At 37.5% G+C, this 15,703-nt stretch overlaps 2 protein-coding genes across 5 annotated transcripts in view; both read left to right on the top strand.

Annotated features, from left to right (window-relative positions):
• Nucleotides 1–9,615, top strand: part of SEC24A (SEC24 family member A) — an 80,455-nt gene extending 70,840 nt beyond the window's left edge. For 2 of the 4 annotated variants that reach the window (XM_010844500.1, XM_010844501.1), the window contains 6 exons: nt 711–886; nt 2,261–2,398; nt 4,208–4,312; nt 4,623–4,715; nt 6,265–6,368; nt 6,649–9,615. In XM_010844500.1, coding sequence (XP_010842802.1) covers nt 711–886; nt 2,261–2,398; nt 4,208–4,312; nt 4,623–4,715; nt 6,265–6,368; nt 6,649–6,763 — 731 coding nt within the window. In that variant the 3' untranslated portion in view covers nt 6,764–9,615. The remainder of the gene's footprint in view (nt 1–710; nt 887–2,260; nt 2,399–4,207; nt 4,313–4,622; nt 4,716–6,264; nt 6,369–6,648) is intronic. The other 2 variants (XM_010844503.1, XM_010844502.1) reach the window with 1 other exon arrangement.
• Nucleotides 9,616–15,282: 5,667 nt separating this feature from the next.
• Nucleotides 15,283–15,703, top strand: part of CAMLG (calcium modulating ligand) — a 7,979-nt gene continuing 7,558 nt past the window's right edge. The window contains exon 1 of the mRNA XM_010844499.1: nt 15,283–15,566. Within this exon, the coding sequence (XP_010842801.1) occupies nt 15,401–15,566 (166 nt within the window). The 5' untranslated portion in view covers nt 15,283–15,400. The remainder of the gene's footprint in view (nt 15,567–15,703) is intronic.

Raw genomic sequence — 15,703 nt, 5'->3', positions numbered from 1 at the left:
CGTGTGTGTTTAATTGCAGTCTTCTTTCTCAGTGATACATAAAATGATAGGATTACATCATTAAATTACATTAATGATTACATTAATAGGATTACATTACAATTAAAAACATCTTAGATTTGGTGAAATACAATTTTCCATTTGTATTTCCAATGTATACATTTTACAGATAAGGATACTGTGGCTCATAAAGGTTAAATTACTTGCCAGATTTTCATACTGCTAGGAAATAGCACAGAGAAGGCAATGGCACCCCACTCCAGTACTCTTGCCTGGAAAATCCCATGGATGGAGGAGCCTGGTGGGCTACAGTCCATGGGGTCGCTAAGAGTTGGACACGACTGAGTGACTTCACTTTCACTTTCCACTTTCATGCATTGGAGAAGGAAATGGCAACCCACTCCAGTGTTCTTGCCTGGAGAATCCCAGGGACAGGGGAGCCTTGTGGGCTGCCGTCTGGGGTCGCACAGAGTCAGACATGACTGAAGTGAATTAGCAGCAGCAGCAGCAGGAAATAGCAAAACAATATTTCAACACAGGTTGGTTTGATTCTCCAAAGTATGTGCTTTTAACTGCTGTGTTTGGTTCCTTGTGTATGTAATAACTTGAGAGAAAATTTGTATAATTAAAAAAAAGCTTTTCTGTCCTTAACAGTGGGGTAACTAAACTTCTGTCTTTTTTCTCTTTGTCCCTACTTCAACTTCTTTTAGCTGTTGACAGGTCTGTGACGGCCAGTCTGAGTGATGCTCGTGATGCCCTAGTGAATGCCGTCATAGACTCCCTTTCAGCTTATCGTTCTTCAGCCCTAAGTAACCAGCAGCCTGGACTCATGGTTCCTTTCTCTCTTCGGCTTTTCCCACTGTTTGTGCTGGCTCTCCTTAAACAGGTAAAAGAATCAAAATCAGAAACTAACATGGTGAAAGTGTCAACAGCCAAAATTTTTGTCCTGTGAACCTCCTTCTCATAGATAACAATTTATAAACTGTGGGAAAAAATACAAAAAATTAACTATCTAAAGGAAAAAATACAAAAAATTAGCTACCTAAAGGATCTGGAGGATGTACATGAGGAGAAACAAAACTTGGAAGAGGAGGCATGCACATGGTGCACTTCCTGTTAGTTTAGCCTGAGGATAGGTGACCTTTAATGTCATGCATAAGGAATAAAACATCAGTAATTTGCAGGCTTTCTGGTGTGAAATATTAGATGACAGAGTTTATAATTACTGCTTCTGAATAGTAAGTGTAGAACCCCAGAACAGATAGAACCAAAGAAAGTGAAAGTCACTCGGTTGTGTCCAACTCTTTGTGACCCCATGGACTGTATAGTCCATAGAATTCTCTAGGCCAGAATACTGGAGTGGGTAGCCTTTTCCTTCTCCAGGGGATCTTCCCAACCCAGGGATCGAGCCCAGTCTCCTGCATTGCAGGCAGATTCTTTACCAGCCTAGCCACAGGGGAAGCCCATAGGCACTTAGTAACTAGTTTTTTGAATGAATAAATGGAACATCTTTCATTTCCTATAGTATTCTTTCTTTAACAGCCTTTTCTAATCTTCCTTATTTACAGTCAGTGCATTTGTTTTAAGGCAAAGTTTCATTGCTGTTATCTCTCTGCCTCTTTCTACTCCTTTCCATCAATAGAAATGCCCAAAACCTTACCTCTGAATTTAGTGTTCATGGAGCTAATATTCCAGTTGAAACTGACAATTACTTGTTAACTCTATTCTACTAAGTAGCTGTCTTCAAATTACTAATTTTCTTGGTTGATTTGTGAGCTTTGTTATTATACATTATTTAATTTCTCTAGCTGTGGGAGAAATGAGGATAGTTAACCACCATTCATCGTTTCTCAGCTTTTACAGAATACTTAGATATTTGGTTCTTCATACTTCATATGCCTTTTTTTTGGCATCTGCAATGTAACTTTATCCTTCTTGTCCTGTTATTTAGATTTTTATATTACTATTGCTTTATGATAGATAGGATGTTTAGATCTATTTCATTGATTAGGAAGGAGATGCCAGAGAGATTGAATGATTTTGCCATGGTCAGATAATTAATTTGTCAAGACTTTTAGGTAAGGATATAGCCACAATTTAATAGATGTGTGTGACTGATTAAGATATATTTTTGTAAGAACAAGTGACAGTAAATTTGTTAATTCTGTTTGAAGCTATTCTTTTAACAGCTGATATTTGCAAAATTTTATATGTATTTGTTAAATACCTTTTTTCTGATGGGTATATTTTTTTGTTATAGAAATCATTTCAGACTGGGACAAATGCACGTCTAGATGAACGCATTTTTGCTATGTGTCAAGTGAAAAATCAGCCCTTGGTTTACCTTATGCTCACAACTCATCCCAGTTTGTATAGAGTTGACAATCTCTCAGATGAGGTAAGATTGATTCATTTTTTTATTCACTTTTACTTGAACATTTATAAGGCTAATTGTATTGAATCCATTGAAGAAATGAAGAAACGTGTTTTCTTTCTTAAAGCTTTTCATTTTATTCTTATATAAAGAAATTTTGGCTTTGGGAAGCTCCTGAAAATAGTACTTTTATTTAAGTTATTAAAGTAATAAACTTTACTGTTTGTTTCAGATGAATCTTTAGAGAGATCTGAATAAATGAAGACATTGTCAAATTGACTCGAGCAACCTATGATTTATTTATTTAAACAGGTTGATCTGAAAGGAGTATCCAGTGTGAAATTACACTTGAATGCCCAGGTCAATGTTTAGTGTAATAATAATCTTGAATTGAAAAGAAAATATTTGTCCAAGTTATAACATTATTTTCCTTTGATGGGAAGTTTACTAGAGTTAAAGCTGCAACCATGAAAATGTTAAACCATAATCTTTCTATAATACATTGTAATCAAGTTAGGATATATATGTTAGAAGTCATACTTTGGTTAGAAATGTTTGAGTTTAAATATTTTAAGGTACCTTGCATATATGAAGGAGATAACTTTTTAGCAAATGAAAATTGTTGATGACATTATTAATTTGTATTACAAAAATAATGACTTAAGATTACTTCTGTGTTTGACAAGTTCAACTAACTGGACCTGTATTTTTCTCAAATTGAAAAGTGGCAAATTAACATAAAAATACAAATGCAGTATGTTAGATGTCTATAATATGGAGACCATTAGGAGAAAAATAAATCACTCATAGTACATACATTCAGAGACAAGCACTATTAAGATTTTCAGTGGTATATTTATCAGGACTCTTCTTTTGCAAGTGAGCTTAGGAAAGAAGGGACCGACTGATGTGGCACTCAAACACAAACCACAGGAAAGGCTAGGGTCTAACTTAACTCAGGCCTAACTCAAATTCATCGATTCTGTATTGCTTCATTCTTTCAGACCAGCCTTTTGTATAAGACTAGAAAACAGAGCCACTGATAGCTTCCCATCTTTACTACCAGAGAAGGACAAGGCTTTCTTTTCTTAGTTCACATTAATTTCTGATTGGCTGTATTTGGGCTGTAGGCTCTCTTGTTCCCCACATGCCCTAAGGCCAGAGGTCTTAAGGTGCTGTGATTAATAGGTCCTAGTAGAGCTAAAGCCTTCTGAAGGTAGTACCTCTTGATAGGTCAGTATTTTATTTACTTTCTCCCTTAGATAAGATTCATTAAATACCAAGTTTTAGTATTTAAATCAAATTTTGGTCAAAAATGTATAGTTACGAATAATTAAAGGTGTATATTTTAAGATAGCAGTATCATAGTCAGTGATAACTGAGAAACTTCCATTTCTGGACTTATTAAATAAATGTTAAATTGAAGAGAACTAGAAAATTCATTTGCATTAGATTTACATCAGAATGTATATATGATCTAAACCACACAATCATCTGTTATCATTAACTAAATTCCGGACTTTATTTGGATGTCACTAATGTAATTTATCTAATCCGGATACATGAGTACTAATTACATTTATTGTGTTCATTTTTAAAATAATAAATTAAGATCAGAGAGTAATTTGGCTTGACTGGGATCACGATGGCTTTGTTTAGATAAACGATACATATTTCCTCCTCGTCTTTATGTTTAAATATGAATAATTGTGATTTACCTAAATAAATTCCAAGGTCTCAAAGGTAACACTCATTAAATTTCTTTTTATTATTTAATTGTGGCTCCCTAATAGTTATATCTAAAAGGCTTTAATCTTTTGCTAAATTTTTAAGGGAGCAATCAGCATCAATGATCGCACTATACCTCAGCCGCCTATTCTTCAGCTTTCAGTGGAGAAGCTGAGCAGGGATGGGGCCTTTCTCATGGATGCAGGTTCTGTGAGTAGTCTTGACTTCTCTCTGTACACTACTACCCTCATTCCTCTTAGTTTCTCTCTTAACGGATTATGTATTATTTAATCTATATAGTTTTGTATTTGCCGCCTTCTCCTCCATAGTCTCCTTGCATGCGGAGCATATAATGTCCTGTCATGGTAAATAGGAGTTATCATTACTTTAGTTGGAGCCTATACAGTCTCAGTAAACTAACTTCCCTTTTTGATCTTTTAAAACACAGTCAGTGGTTAAAGGTTAAGTCAACATCTCACTGTTAAGCTGTATCTCAAAATAATTTTCTTCCTCTCTCCAGGTACTAATGCTTTGGGTTGGAAGAAATTGTGGACAGAATTTTCTCAGCCAAGTTCTAGGAGTTGAAAACTATGCATTAATTCCACAGACCATGGTAAGATTGTGTAATTATAGTGATTGTGGTATGCTTAAAAGGCGTTTCAAATGATGGCAAAAACATGAACATCCTATTTTGAAATCATAACTGTATTTTAGAGGCATTCTTTAGGTTATTTTGCATTTTTGACTTGCTTGCTCTTATACGTGTATACTATTTTAGTGAGAAAGTAATGAACGTAGTTAATGGCCAAAAAAAGTTTGCTGCTGTTGGCAGCAGTTGGCATTAGTGTTAGGGCTCTTCTGTTTCTCTGTTTTGTGTTTTTTGCAAGTGATTTCATTGTTCTTTGGCAGAGTCCCTTTAACTGCTGCTTTAGAATAAGAACTAAGCTAACTGCCACACAAGCCAACGACTTGTGACCAATATCAGTTGGATTTATATTGATTATTGGAGAATGTAATACTGGACTCTGTCACCCACTCTGTAACCTTGAATAAGTCATTAAAAGCCTCATTTGTAAAAATAAGAGCGCTGTTCCCTATGGAGGAATACTTGAAACAACACATGAGAAAGCACATGTTAAATCTATGTAACATTTGGATAATTGTGAATTTTAAAGTTAGAATTAATTATAACATGGTCTTATTTCATGTCATACTTTTGGGTTTCAACTAGTTTGTCACCAACTTTGGAATATATTTTATGTCCACATCTTGGTCATATTTATGGGCTTAACTTCATTTATAGAACTCATTAGGAGATTTATGTATTTAAAAGACAAAGGGTTCTATCTAGGATAAGCATTAGCTTAATGGCTGATCTGGGTGACTAGGCACTGTAGGTAATGAGATAAGAAATTGTTATATTTGTAATAACTGTCCGAATGGATCAGTTAATTCTAGATGTCATAATAAACAGAAGATAAGAGGTAGCATATTCTTCTAGATCAGTGTCTGACAAACTAGGCCTAAGGAGGCCTGCCACCTGTGTGTGAATAAAGTTTCAGTGGAGCATGCTGCTGCTGCTGCTGCTAAGTCGCTTCAGTCGTGTTCGACTCTGTGAGACGCCATAGCCGGCAGCCCACGAGGCTCCCCCGTCCCTGGGATTCTCCAGGCAAGAACACTGGAGTGGGTTGCCATTTCCTTCTCCAGTGCATGAAAGTGAAAAGTGAAAGTGAAGTCGCTCAGTTGTGTCCGACTGTTCGCGACCCCTTGGACTGCAGCCTACCAGGCTCCTCTGTCCATGGGATTTTCCAGGCAAGAGTACTGGAGTGGGTTGCTATCAGTGGAGCATAGCCATGTCCATTTACTTACAGTATATAGTCTGTGGCTGCTTCAGTGGAACAGTGCCAGAGTTGAGAAGTTACAACAGAGCAAATGACCTGCAAGCCTGAAATATTTATTATCTGTTCCTTTAAAAAGTCTGCCTACCCTTTAGGGGTAGGGAGAAAATTGTTGTATGTAGAATCTTAGGCTCCTCCCTAGACCTCCTATATCAATTGCAGTTCAGTAAGATCCTCAGGTGATTCATATACAAGATAAAGTTTGAAAAGTATTATAGATGATAATTTAGAATAAGTTGTATATTGCTGGTTTTTGTTTAATAGACAGACCTTCCAGAACTTGATACACCAGAATCTGCCAGAACAATAGCTTTCATCTCTTGGCTTAGAGAGCAGAGACCATTTTACCCAATACTTTATGTAATAAGGTAAGTTGAATTTGTCATTTGTCAATACTAAAGCAGTTTGCTTGGCTTTGCAAGGAAACCTTTGAGTTGAATCATAGGTATGTGTAACCTATTGCAAACTCTTTAGAAGGATATAGAAAAAAAATTGTATTTTCAATAAATAGTACAAGTTAGTAGTATTAAGTTATGCTTTATATCCATTTATTAGCAAAATAGATGTCAAAGCTTTGTGACAAATCCACTGTTTATTTTACTATTACATTTTGTCTAATATTATAAATATTTGTCTTTTATTCCTAAGGGATGAGAGTCCGATGAAAGCAAACTTCCTTCAAAACATGGTAGAAGACAGAACAGAATCTGCATTATCATATTATGAATTCCTCTTGCATATACAACAGCAAGTGAATAAATGAACAAATGAAGATACTCGACTTAATAATTTCAAAGGAAAGTCACAATAACACAGAACACCTGAAAGTGTGTAATACCTTCCTTTCCTGTTAGGTTTGTGGACTAATGTGATGATTATATGTTCTCACTGTGATTTCAACAAACTGTAGCAAATGAACACAGCGGAGAATCAAACATGCAACTCTGAAATACTGTATTTTTCAAATCAAAATATATCTGCATATGATTGATCACACAAATGACCTTTATTCTTTGCTGCCAATTATGTTTGAGTTGTTATGGATTGAAGTAAGACAGTATCGCAGAGGCAAAGTGCATTTTGTAAAATAAAGACTTCTGTGTTCCAAATGTATATTTCTCATTTTTTTTCTGAATTTTTGGCTGCTACATTTAAAACCTCACAAGATTAAATGTTGCGGGGAAGTTACAAATCCATTGATAATGATCTTTTTAAAATAAAAAGATTTTTGAAGTAAATCATATGTTGGAAAACTACTATCCATCCCCCAGAGTTTTGCTTTTTTTTTTTAAAGGAAGAAAAAGGATCATCATGTTAACTAAAACTAGAGTAAATCAACTCTAGTCTAGCTTGAGAAGAATATGAAGTGATACAGTCAAGCTTTGTCAGTATTCTGTATACTTGAAGAACAAAGTCACTGATCTGGAGTGAAAACTCTTAAGAGGTTTTCTGATTTGACTGCAGAAGACTTGGTTGGACACTGTCTTATTCTGCAGTGAAAAAAATCTGAGCTGTCTTCATAAATACGCTGGGACTGGCAATAGTAGGGAGATGAGAAACTTAGTTATCTTGATCCTTTAAGTGGGTTTTATTTGGTACATTTCTGCTCTGTGATGTATAATATAAAAGCATTATATTGGTGAAATGAGTATGAATGAAAGAAATTAAAGATTTCTTAAATGCTGTCTCAAATTCATCAGTAACATTTTCTAAGGAGTTTTATAATTGAATTGGAAGTTGCTCATAAGATTTATTCTTAACATTAAAACTTAATAAAGCACGAATGCCACTGTTTGGTTTAGTGAATATTAAGATCACACAAATCCGATATATGGAGATGATAAAAGAAACTTGATTTCTGAACATGCTCAAGATACTGCTTTTTGATTTGGCCAGAGAAATATTATAGTAAAAACTATTAAGTGAATTTTGTTTACAAATAGGGAAATTATACATCTGTATATTTAAGGTGGTGTGATAGAATATCTTTAAAAAGAGTTTGGTCCAGTTTTCACAGATTCATTTTGTCTTGTATGAACATTTTGAAGTAAAAGTTGTTCATGAGTAGTACTTGATGAAAAGATTTTTGTTTCTTTGTTTTAATGGATTAGAAAAATGTGTTTACAATCTTGATCTTACATGATCACCAGTGAAATAGTAACTTTCAGGTTTACATCAATATGAGCTGACTTTAACTGAATCGTTTTGGGTTAGGGAAGAAATAGGTCCCACTAGAGTATATACTACTGCTTGCCAGCCAGATCAGAATAATTGTGTTCTATAAAAATATTATCTCCCTGAAGCAGTGTTAAGGTTTATTTTCAGTTTGCAAGTGATACATTGAACTGGAAATTTTCTTGAAAGCTGCTTCCTTTATTAGGAAGCAATTTTCAAATTGTAGCTAATTAGAATACATTTCTATTTTCCCCTCCTCTAAAGAAACTGAGAGTCATTATTATGCACTGATGTTTCTTAAAATAACTAAAATTCTGTTCATAATGTGAATTTTAAATGTTGATATTGTAGGTCCTTTTTTAATAGTAGTAATAAATCTTCCAGAGGGGAAAGTTTGTGCTCCTAGGGACAGTAATCTTCCTCGTGCCTCACTTTCATCCCTAAGTGGGTATGACTCTTGTTATTACCACATGCTTTGTTGGTATATTTCACAAATTTACTTTAAAAAAATTATTTTAGATATTGCATAACATGTGCAATCCAGAATAATTTTATAATAGCCAGGTCATAAAAAACATAACTTTATTAAGAATTCACAATATTTGTTCTCCCAGTAATGAGGGAATGAATGAATCTTTTGGAGATATTGATATTAAGCAATTATTTTTTGCAATATTGAATGTGTTACTTTAGTTTTTTTTTTTAAGTAGGGCACTACCTGCTATCTCATCTTGTATTACTTTTTGATGTAAAGCAACTAATATTTACACTATGCCATATTTTTTTTATTGTAGTTGTAAATTATGAAAGATCCTTGAATTTTCTACAGATCTACAACTACTAAAGTAATTGACAAGGGCAATCTTGGTATTTAAATCTGAGTGGCAGTTCTACCATAAAAAGTACTCTATTTTTCTAATTTCTAGGATTTTTAAAATAACATTTCTGTAAGTCTGGCACATTAATACTTCACTCAAGCTGTACCATTTATTTAGTTTGCCTATATTTCATTGTTTTAATTTAATGTAATGTATTGAGTCTAATAGACTGTTTTACAATAATTAGAATAAAAGATTTTTCTTCTAATCAAAGATGCATAACAGCTGTTATCTAGGGGACCACCAAATGTGATTTCAGGATTTTGTTAACTATTACAAGTATAATCCTTATGTAGAAATTTTAATTTTGTAAAGTAGTGTATAATATTGTAACATTAAACTCTTGTTTTCAAATTCAAATCTGTATTGGTCTTCAATGTGCTGTGTTAAATCTTGCTTCTCTGAAATGTTAGAGACAAGATGTCTTCCTTTTTACAGTTTGTAATTCTCACTGTTTTTTTCCTGTAAAAGAAAAAGTCATTTGTAACCCATGCAAATAATCGTTTGAATTGTGCTAACTTATCGATTTGGCTATTCAATAAAGTTAATTGAAAGAGCTTCATACTGTGGTTATGTATTTAAATTGACATGAATAACTTGACAGTCACTGAGTAGTTCTATGTTGTACATCCAAATTAAGTCAATGGAAAAATACTGTTGAAGAGGCTTTAAACCTATGTCAGAATCTGGGATTTCATAATCCTAATTCTAGATGCTCACTCTTCAAGAACAGCTAAGTTTAAAATTCTAGATTGAAAGGGTTTTAAATGGTTTATTTTTTAATTCTCAGTATGTTTAAGGTACTACTCTATTTGTGTCCCTTTTGTTACTGATATGATGCCTACTGTAAGTCTAATTTTTATTTGAAAGATAATGTTAGCTCTTACGATTTTTCTTTTATCCTTAATATGCTATAGTTGTAATAGTTTTACTTGTTGTTGTGTTTAGTTGCTAAGTAACTAGTGTCTGGCTCTTTTTGATCCCATGGACTGTAGCCGTCTGTCCATGCGATTTCCCAGGCAAGAGTACTAGAGTGGGTTGCCATTTCCTGCTCCACAGGATTTTTTCGACCCAGGAGTCAAACCTGTGTCTCCTGCGTGGCAGGAGGATTCTTTACCATTGACTTGCCTGGAAAGCCCAGTAGTTTCACTACTCTGAGTTTATTGTTTATCCTGCTTGTTTTTCAGTGCACACTTTAATCTGGAGATCCTTGTCTACTTTCAATTCTACAAAATTCTGGCTTTTTAAAATTTTATTTTTAAAAACTAGGTATAATTGACATATAAAGTTATTTTCAGTTTTTGCTTCGGTTATTCCCTCTATTCTTTACCTTCAGAATTCCTTCATGATGTATGTTTTTACTAATTCTGCTTGTGACTATGTCCATTTGAAGCTTAATCTCATCTATTGAATTTTATATTTGTGTAACATTTTTGATTAATTTCTGCCTATTTTGTTCAGTAATGTATTAAAACTGTTCTATAAAATTCTGGGGATGGCTTTCCTAGTGACTCAGACGGTAAAGAATCCGCTTGTGATACAGGAGATCTGGCTTCAATCCCTGGGTTGGGAAGATCCCCTGGAGAAGGAAATGGCCCCACTCCAGTATTCTTGCCTGGAGAATCCCATGGACAGAGGATCCTGGCAGGCTACAGTCCATGGGGTCACAAAGAGTCAGACACGACTGAGCAACTAACACACATAAAATTCTGGAGTGAATTCCAATTCTGATTTTTAATTTGGGTGGCAGAATTTAAATGTTTGTTAGAATGTTTGTTTTTCATGTTTCTTAGAATTTGGATTTCTAGGCTCATTTGCAGAGAAGGCAATGGCAACCCACTCCAGTACTCCTGCCTGGAAAATCCCATGGATGGAGGAGCCTGGAAGGCTTCAGTCCATGGGGTTGCTGAGGGTCGGACACAACTGAGCGACTTCACTTTCACTTTTCACTTTCATGCATTGGAGAAGGAAATGGCAACCCACTCCAGTGTTCTTGCCTGGAGAATCCCAGGGACGGGGGAGCCTGGTGGGCTGCCGTCTATGGGGTCGCACAGAGTCGGACACGACTGAAGTGACTTAGCAGTAGCAGTATCAGCAGGCTCATTTGATTGAGAGGGTTATTCTTTTCAGTTTAGCACATCTCTCTCTGTCCAAGCTTTCTGTCTCCCTGTCTGTGGGTTTTCTAGTTGCATTTTCCAAAAACCAGGGCTATTGGTGATGTTTCAGGGCTCCTGTTATGCAGTGATTTGAGGATATCACCACTCTAGTCACCAACAGTGGGAAATCAACAGCCCTGTCTTCTGCTTTTCTATTTATTAAGCTGAAATCCAATAGAAAATGATATTTTGAATATTCTTCAGGGAGGGCAGACCTCATATCTTGCCTGGAGAATCCCATGGACAGAGGAGCCTTGCAGGTATAGCCTATACAGTTCATAGGGTTGCAAAGAGTGGGACACGACTGACACGACTTAGCAGGCACAGACAGACCTCAAGCAGTGAGTTTGTCCTGTCCATCCCAATGTCTCATGTGGAACACTTTGAGTTCCTCTTACACATAGATTGTGCCATCACTGCCTGTTTCTGGATCTGTAGCCCAACAGGCACCTGTCTAGCTACACTGTGCTATGTTTCACATACTCAGATCTGCTGAGATGTTTCTCTTGTTTTTGAGGTCCTATTTTTTTCCCTTTATGTTTTTAAATGTTACTGATTGCTGTGTGTAGTAGAGAGGTGTCCAAGCATGAACTTACTGCCAACTTTTAACCCCAGAATCTGAATTATTTTATTACTTATGACTCAATCTGTTCAGCTTTGTAGCTACAGTTAGTCAATAAAGTATTAATATTACCTACCTTAACAATGCTAGGGTCAAATAAAAATTACATAAAACTCATTGAAATGCCAAGTTTTGACACTTTCTCTAAAAGAAACATTTGTGCACCTATGCAGGTAAATTTAGTGCTGTCAGTGCTAGGCATGGGGTAAAATTGGTCAATTTTTTTTTAATGGGGAAAAAACATAGATTTTAAATATTTTTAAAGGAAAAGAAATCAAGATATAACACATATAAAAATTAAAGATGGATGTGGACTTGCCCTTGTAAAGTAAGGGAGACAAGAATTAAGTATGTACATCATTTAGCAAGGAATCATACCACTGAGAAGCACTAGGAAACTTAGTAACTATGGAAACCTCATAGAGAAATAGTTTCCCAGAAATAAGCATGTAATATGAAATCTTGACCCTTTAAATTCTTAGCTGACTTCATCAGCATCATACATCAACACATCTATCTAAATCAAAATATTAACTTGGTGTCTATATGCTATCACAAATGAAAAAAAAAACCCGTTTACCCTGGAATTGTATTTGTTTATTTTGCCATGAGACCTTAGTTCCCCAACTAGCAATTGAACCCACACCCCCTGAAGTGGAAGTGGAGTGTTAACCACTAGACTGCCAGGGAAGTCCCCAAATTGTAATTGATCCTGACTCATCAGGACTCTATCTTCTGCACATTTATTACTAGGAATTAATTATTTCAATTGTAGAATTTTTAAAAGCACAGTCTGGGCCTCAGAGATGTAGATCTGAACAGATATGCAAGGAAACCTTTTCTAACGCTTTAAAATTACTAACTAGGGCATGTCCCTGGAGATTCAGCTATCATCCAAAGAGGAAATGTTCAATTTCAATATTTATACTTGAGCTCCTTTTTTGTTGAATCCAAAAAAACATTGCCGTTTGTTTTTACACTTTTTTTCAAAATCCTTCTCTGTCTGGGACAGGGTCAAGTGACTGAACAGTTTAAAACAGTATTTTATTACCTATCTAGTCAGGGTTTCACGGGCTTCCTGACTTGGAGCAAGCTCAGGTAGCAGGCTTCCTTGCAGGGGACACTGCAGGGGACACACTGGGCTGCTTCACCCTCTGCAGCCTCAGATGGGATCTGACCATGGCATCCTCTCAAGAGGGATTCAGTTCACTCATTTACTCATTCACTTAGTCGTTACTGCACACCAGGGCTGCACTACGACTTTTGTGGGCTGTAGGTACTTTGCTTTTGTGGGCTCCTTCCTCTATAAAAGCACACTTAAAATTATACTTAATGACTGTGTCAGTATGATAATGCCTACCATCCAGGCTGGATTCATCATTATATATAAATTATCACTACATTTTCCTTCTCATTTATAACAAGTTCAAACTAAACGAATTTATTTAGAAACAAAGAAAATAAACTTATGGTTACCAAAGAGGAAAAGGCAGGGGAGGAATAAATTGAAAGTAATGGAGTTAACAGATGCACACTTTCATATATAAAATTGATAAACAGCCAAGATTTACTGTATGGCACAGGGAACTGTATCTGGCATCTTATGCTACTGCTACTGCTAAGTCACTTCAGTCGCGTCGGACTCTGTGCGACCCCAGAGACAGCAGCCCACCAGGCCCTGCCGTTCCGGGGATTCCCCAGGCAAGAACACTGGAGTGGGTTGCCATTTCCTCCTCCAATGCAGGAAAGTGAAAAGGGAAAGTGAAGTCGCTCAGTCTATCCGACTCTTAGCCTACCAGGCTCCTCCATCCATGGGATTTTCCAGGCAAGAGTACTGGAGTGAGTTGCCATTGCCTTCTCCGTTTGCTATCTTATAGCAAACTATAATGGAAAAGAATAATTTTAAAAAGAATAGAGGGAAGTATATATGTATATGTGTGTACATACCAAAGAAGCCTAAATAGTTTTATATCTTTATAAAACTCATTGAAAATGCCAAGTTTTGACACTTCCTCTAAAAGAAAAATTTGTGCAACTATTCAGGTAAACTTAATCTAGTGCTCTCAATGCTAGGCATGGGGTAGAGTGGTCAAATTTTTTTAAATGGTGGAAAAATTAAAGATTTATAAAGGAAAAGCAAAAAATAACATACACAAAAATTTTTTAAATGGAGGTGGACTTGCCCTTGTAAAGTTCTGATACCGGGGGAAATTTTTCTTGAGCTATGCCAGAGCCCTTTGGCCTTGCCATGCTCAGTTGCTTCAGTTGTGTCTGACTCTCTGTGACCCCATGGACTGTAGCCTGCCAAGCTCCTCTGTCCATAAAATTTTCCAGGCAACTGGAGAGGGTTGCCATTTCCTACTCCAGAGGATCTTCCCCGCCCAGGGAGCAAACCTACTTGTCTCCTGTATTGGAATGCAGATTCTTTACCACCGTACCACCTGGGAAGCCCATCATATATACATACATATGGTGGCTCGGATGGTAACGAATCTGTCTGCAACGGGGGAGACACAGGTTCAATCCCTGGGTAGGGAGGATCCCCTGGAGAAGGACATGGCTACACACTCTAGCATTCTTGCCTGGAGAATAGCATGGACAGAGATGCCTGGCAGGCTACACAGAGTTGGAAAGGACTGAAGGACTAATACTTTCATATATATATATATATACCAATTACTTTGCTGTACACTGGAAACTAACACGATCTTTGCTTCAATAAAAAATTCAAATTAAAACATTTTCTTGGGCCCCTATTGTATGCTGTCAACATGGCGTAATGGATAAGGCACTCCTGTTGAGGGCCCACACTGTTCTAAGAGCTGTAGCCCTATGCAAGAACACATTGATTGTCTTCATGGAGCTTATGTTTTACGAAGTGGGAAGCAGATAATAAAAGTACATTCAGCTCGAGAGTCAGTTATAATTGTTAAGGACAAAGGGCAGATAAGGAGAACAGAGTGTTGAGTTGGGGCGACAACATAGAGTGGACAGAGAAGGCTTCACTGGGAAAGTCTTAATCAAAATAGGCATGCATTTGGTAGAAGCACTGCTGAAGATGAGGAATCAGCACTAAGAACAAATCCCAGCGACAAAGCTGCATAAAGCGTCGCTCTCGAAGTTACGTATTCTCGACGCCTCAAAGCGAGCCCGAAGAAGGTCACTGGAAACCAGTGCCTGCCACTGCAGACTCCATTTTGCTTCCTGGCATCATGTAGGAGGAGTCTATTCCTTGATCACACGTTTCCAGTGGGTCAGACTGGATGCCGGGTTTCTTCACCTCCGGGTGAACGGCAACGGGGCCCGGTGGCGGGGGAGGAGCATTGAGGACCAGCCCAGGTGGGAGGAATTAGAGCGGCCAAGGATGCCCTCACTCAAGATGGCGGCGCAAATCTCGCGCTTGGTCCCGACAGGCAGCGCGCCCGTTTACGCTGCATATGCGGCCCTGCGCTCTGGGGGGCGGGTCCACAGCGGTAGGGGCACGCGCGGCCTGCGGCCCAGTCTGAAGTCTTGGGCGCCGCGGCTGCCGCTCACGTCATTGTCACTACTCCTGGACAGTGGAGGGGAAGATGGAGCCGGTGACCGACAGCGGGGACCGGCCGGGGGCCCCGGCGGCGGCCTCAGGCCTGTCGGCTTCCCAGCGTCGGGCGGAGCTGCGGCGGCGAAAGCTGCTCATGAACTCGGAACAGCGCATCAACCGGATCATGGGCTTTCACAGGCCGGGGAGCGGCGCGGGTGAGAACCTCCGTTCCCCATAGTTTCCTGTCATCCCTTTTGAGTCTTGGGGATCATTCTTCCTTTCCCTCCTCCACCCCTAGACTTTTCTGACCAAGCCCTGCTCTGTGACCTCTCCTCGGACCCCGCCCCTTTGA

This window comes from Bison bison, unplaced genomic scaffold (genome assembly GCF_000754665.1).
Source record: "Bison bison bison isolate TAMUID 2011002044 unplaced genomic scaffold, Bison_UMD1.0 scf7180017864203, whole genome shotgun sequence".
NCBI classification, from domain to species: domain Eukaryota; kingdom Metazoa; phylum Chordata; class Mammalia; order Artiodactyla; family Bovidae; genus Bison; species Bison bison.
This window is presented reverse-complemented; position numbering and strand designations above follow the sequence as displayed.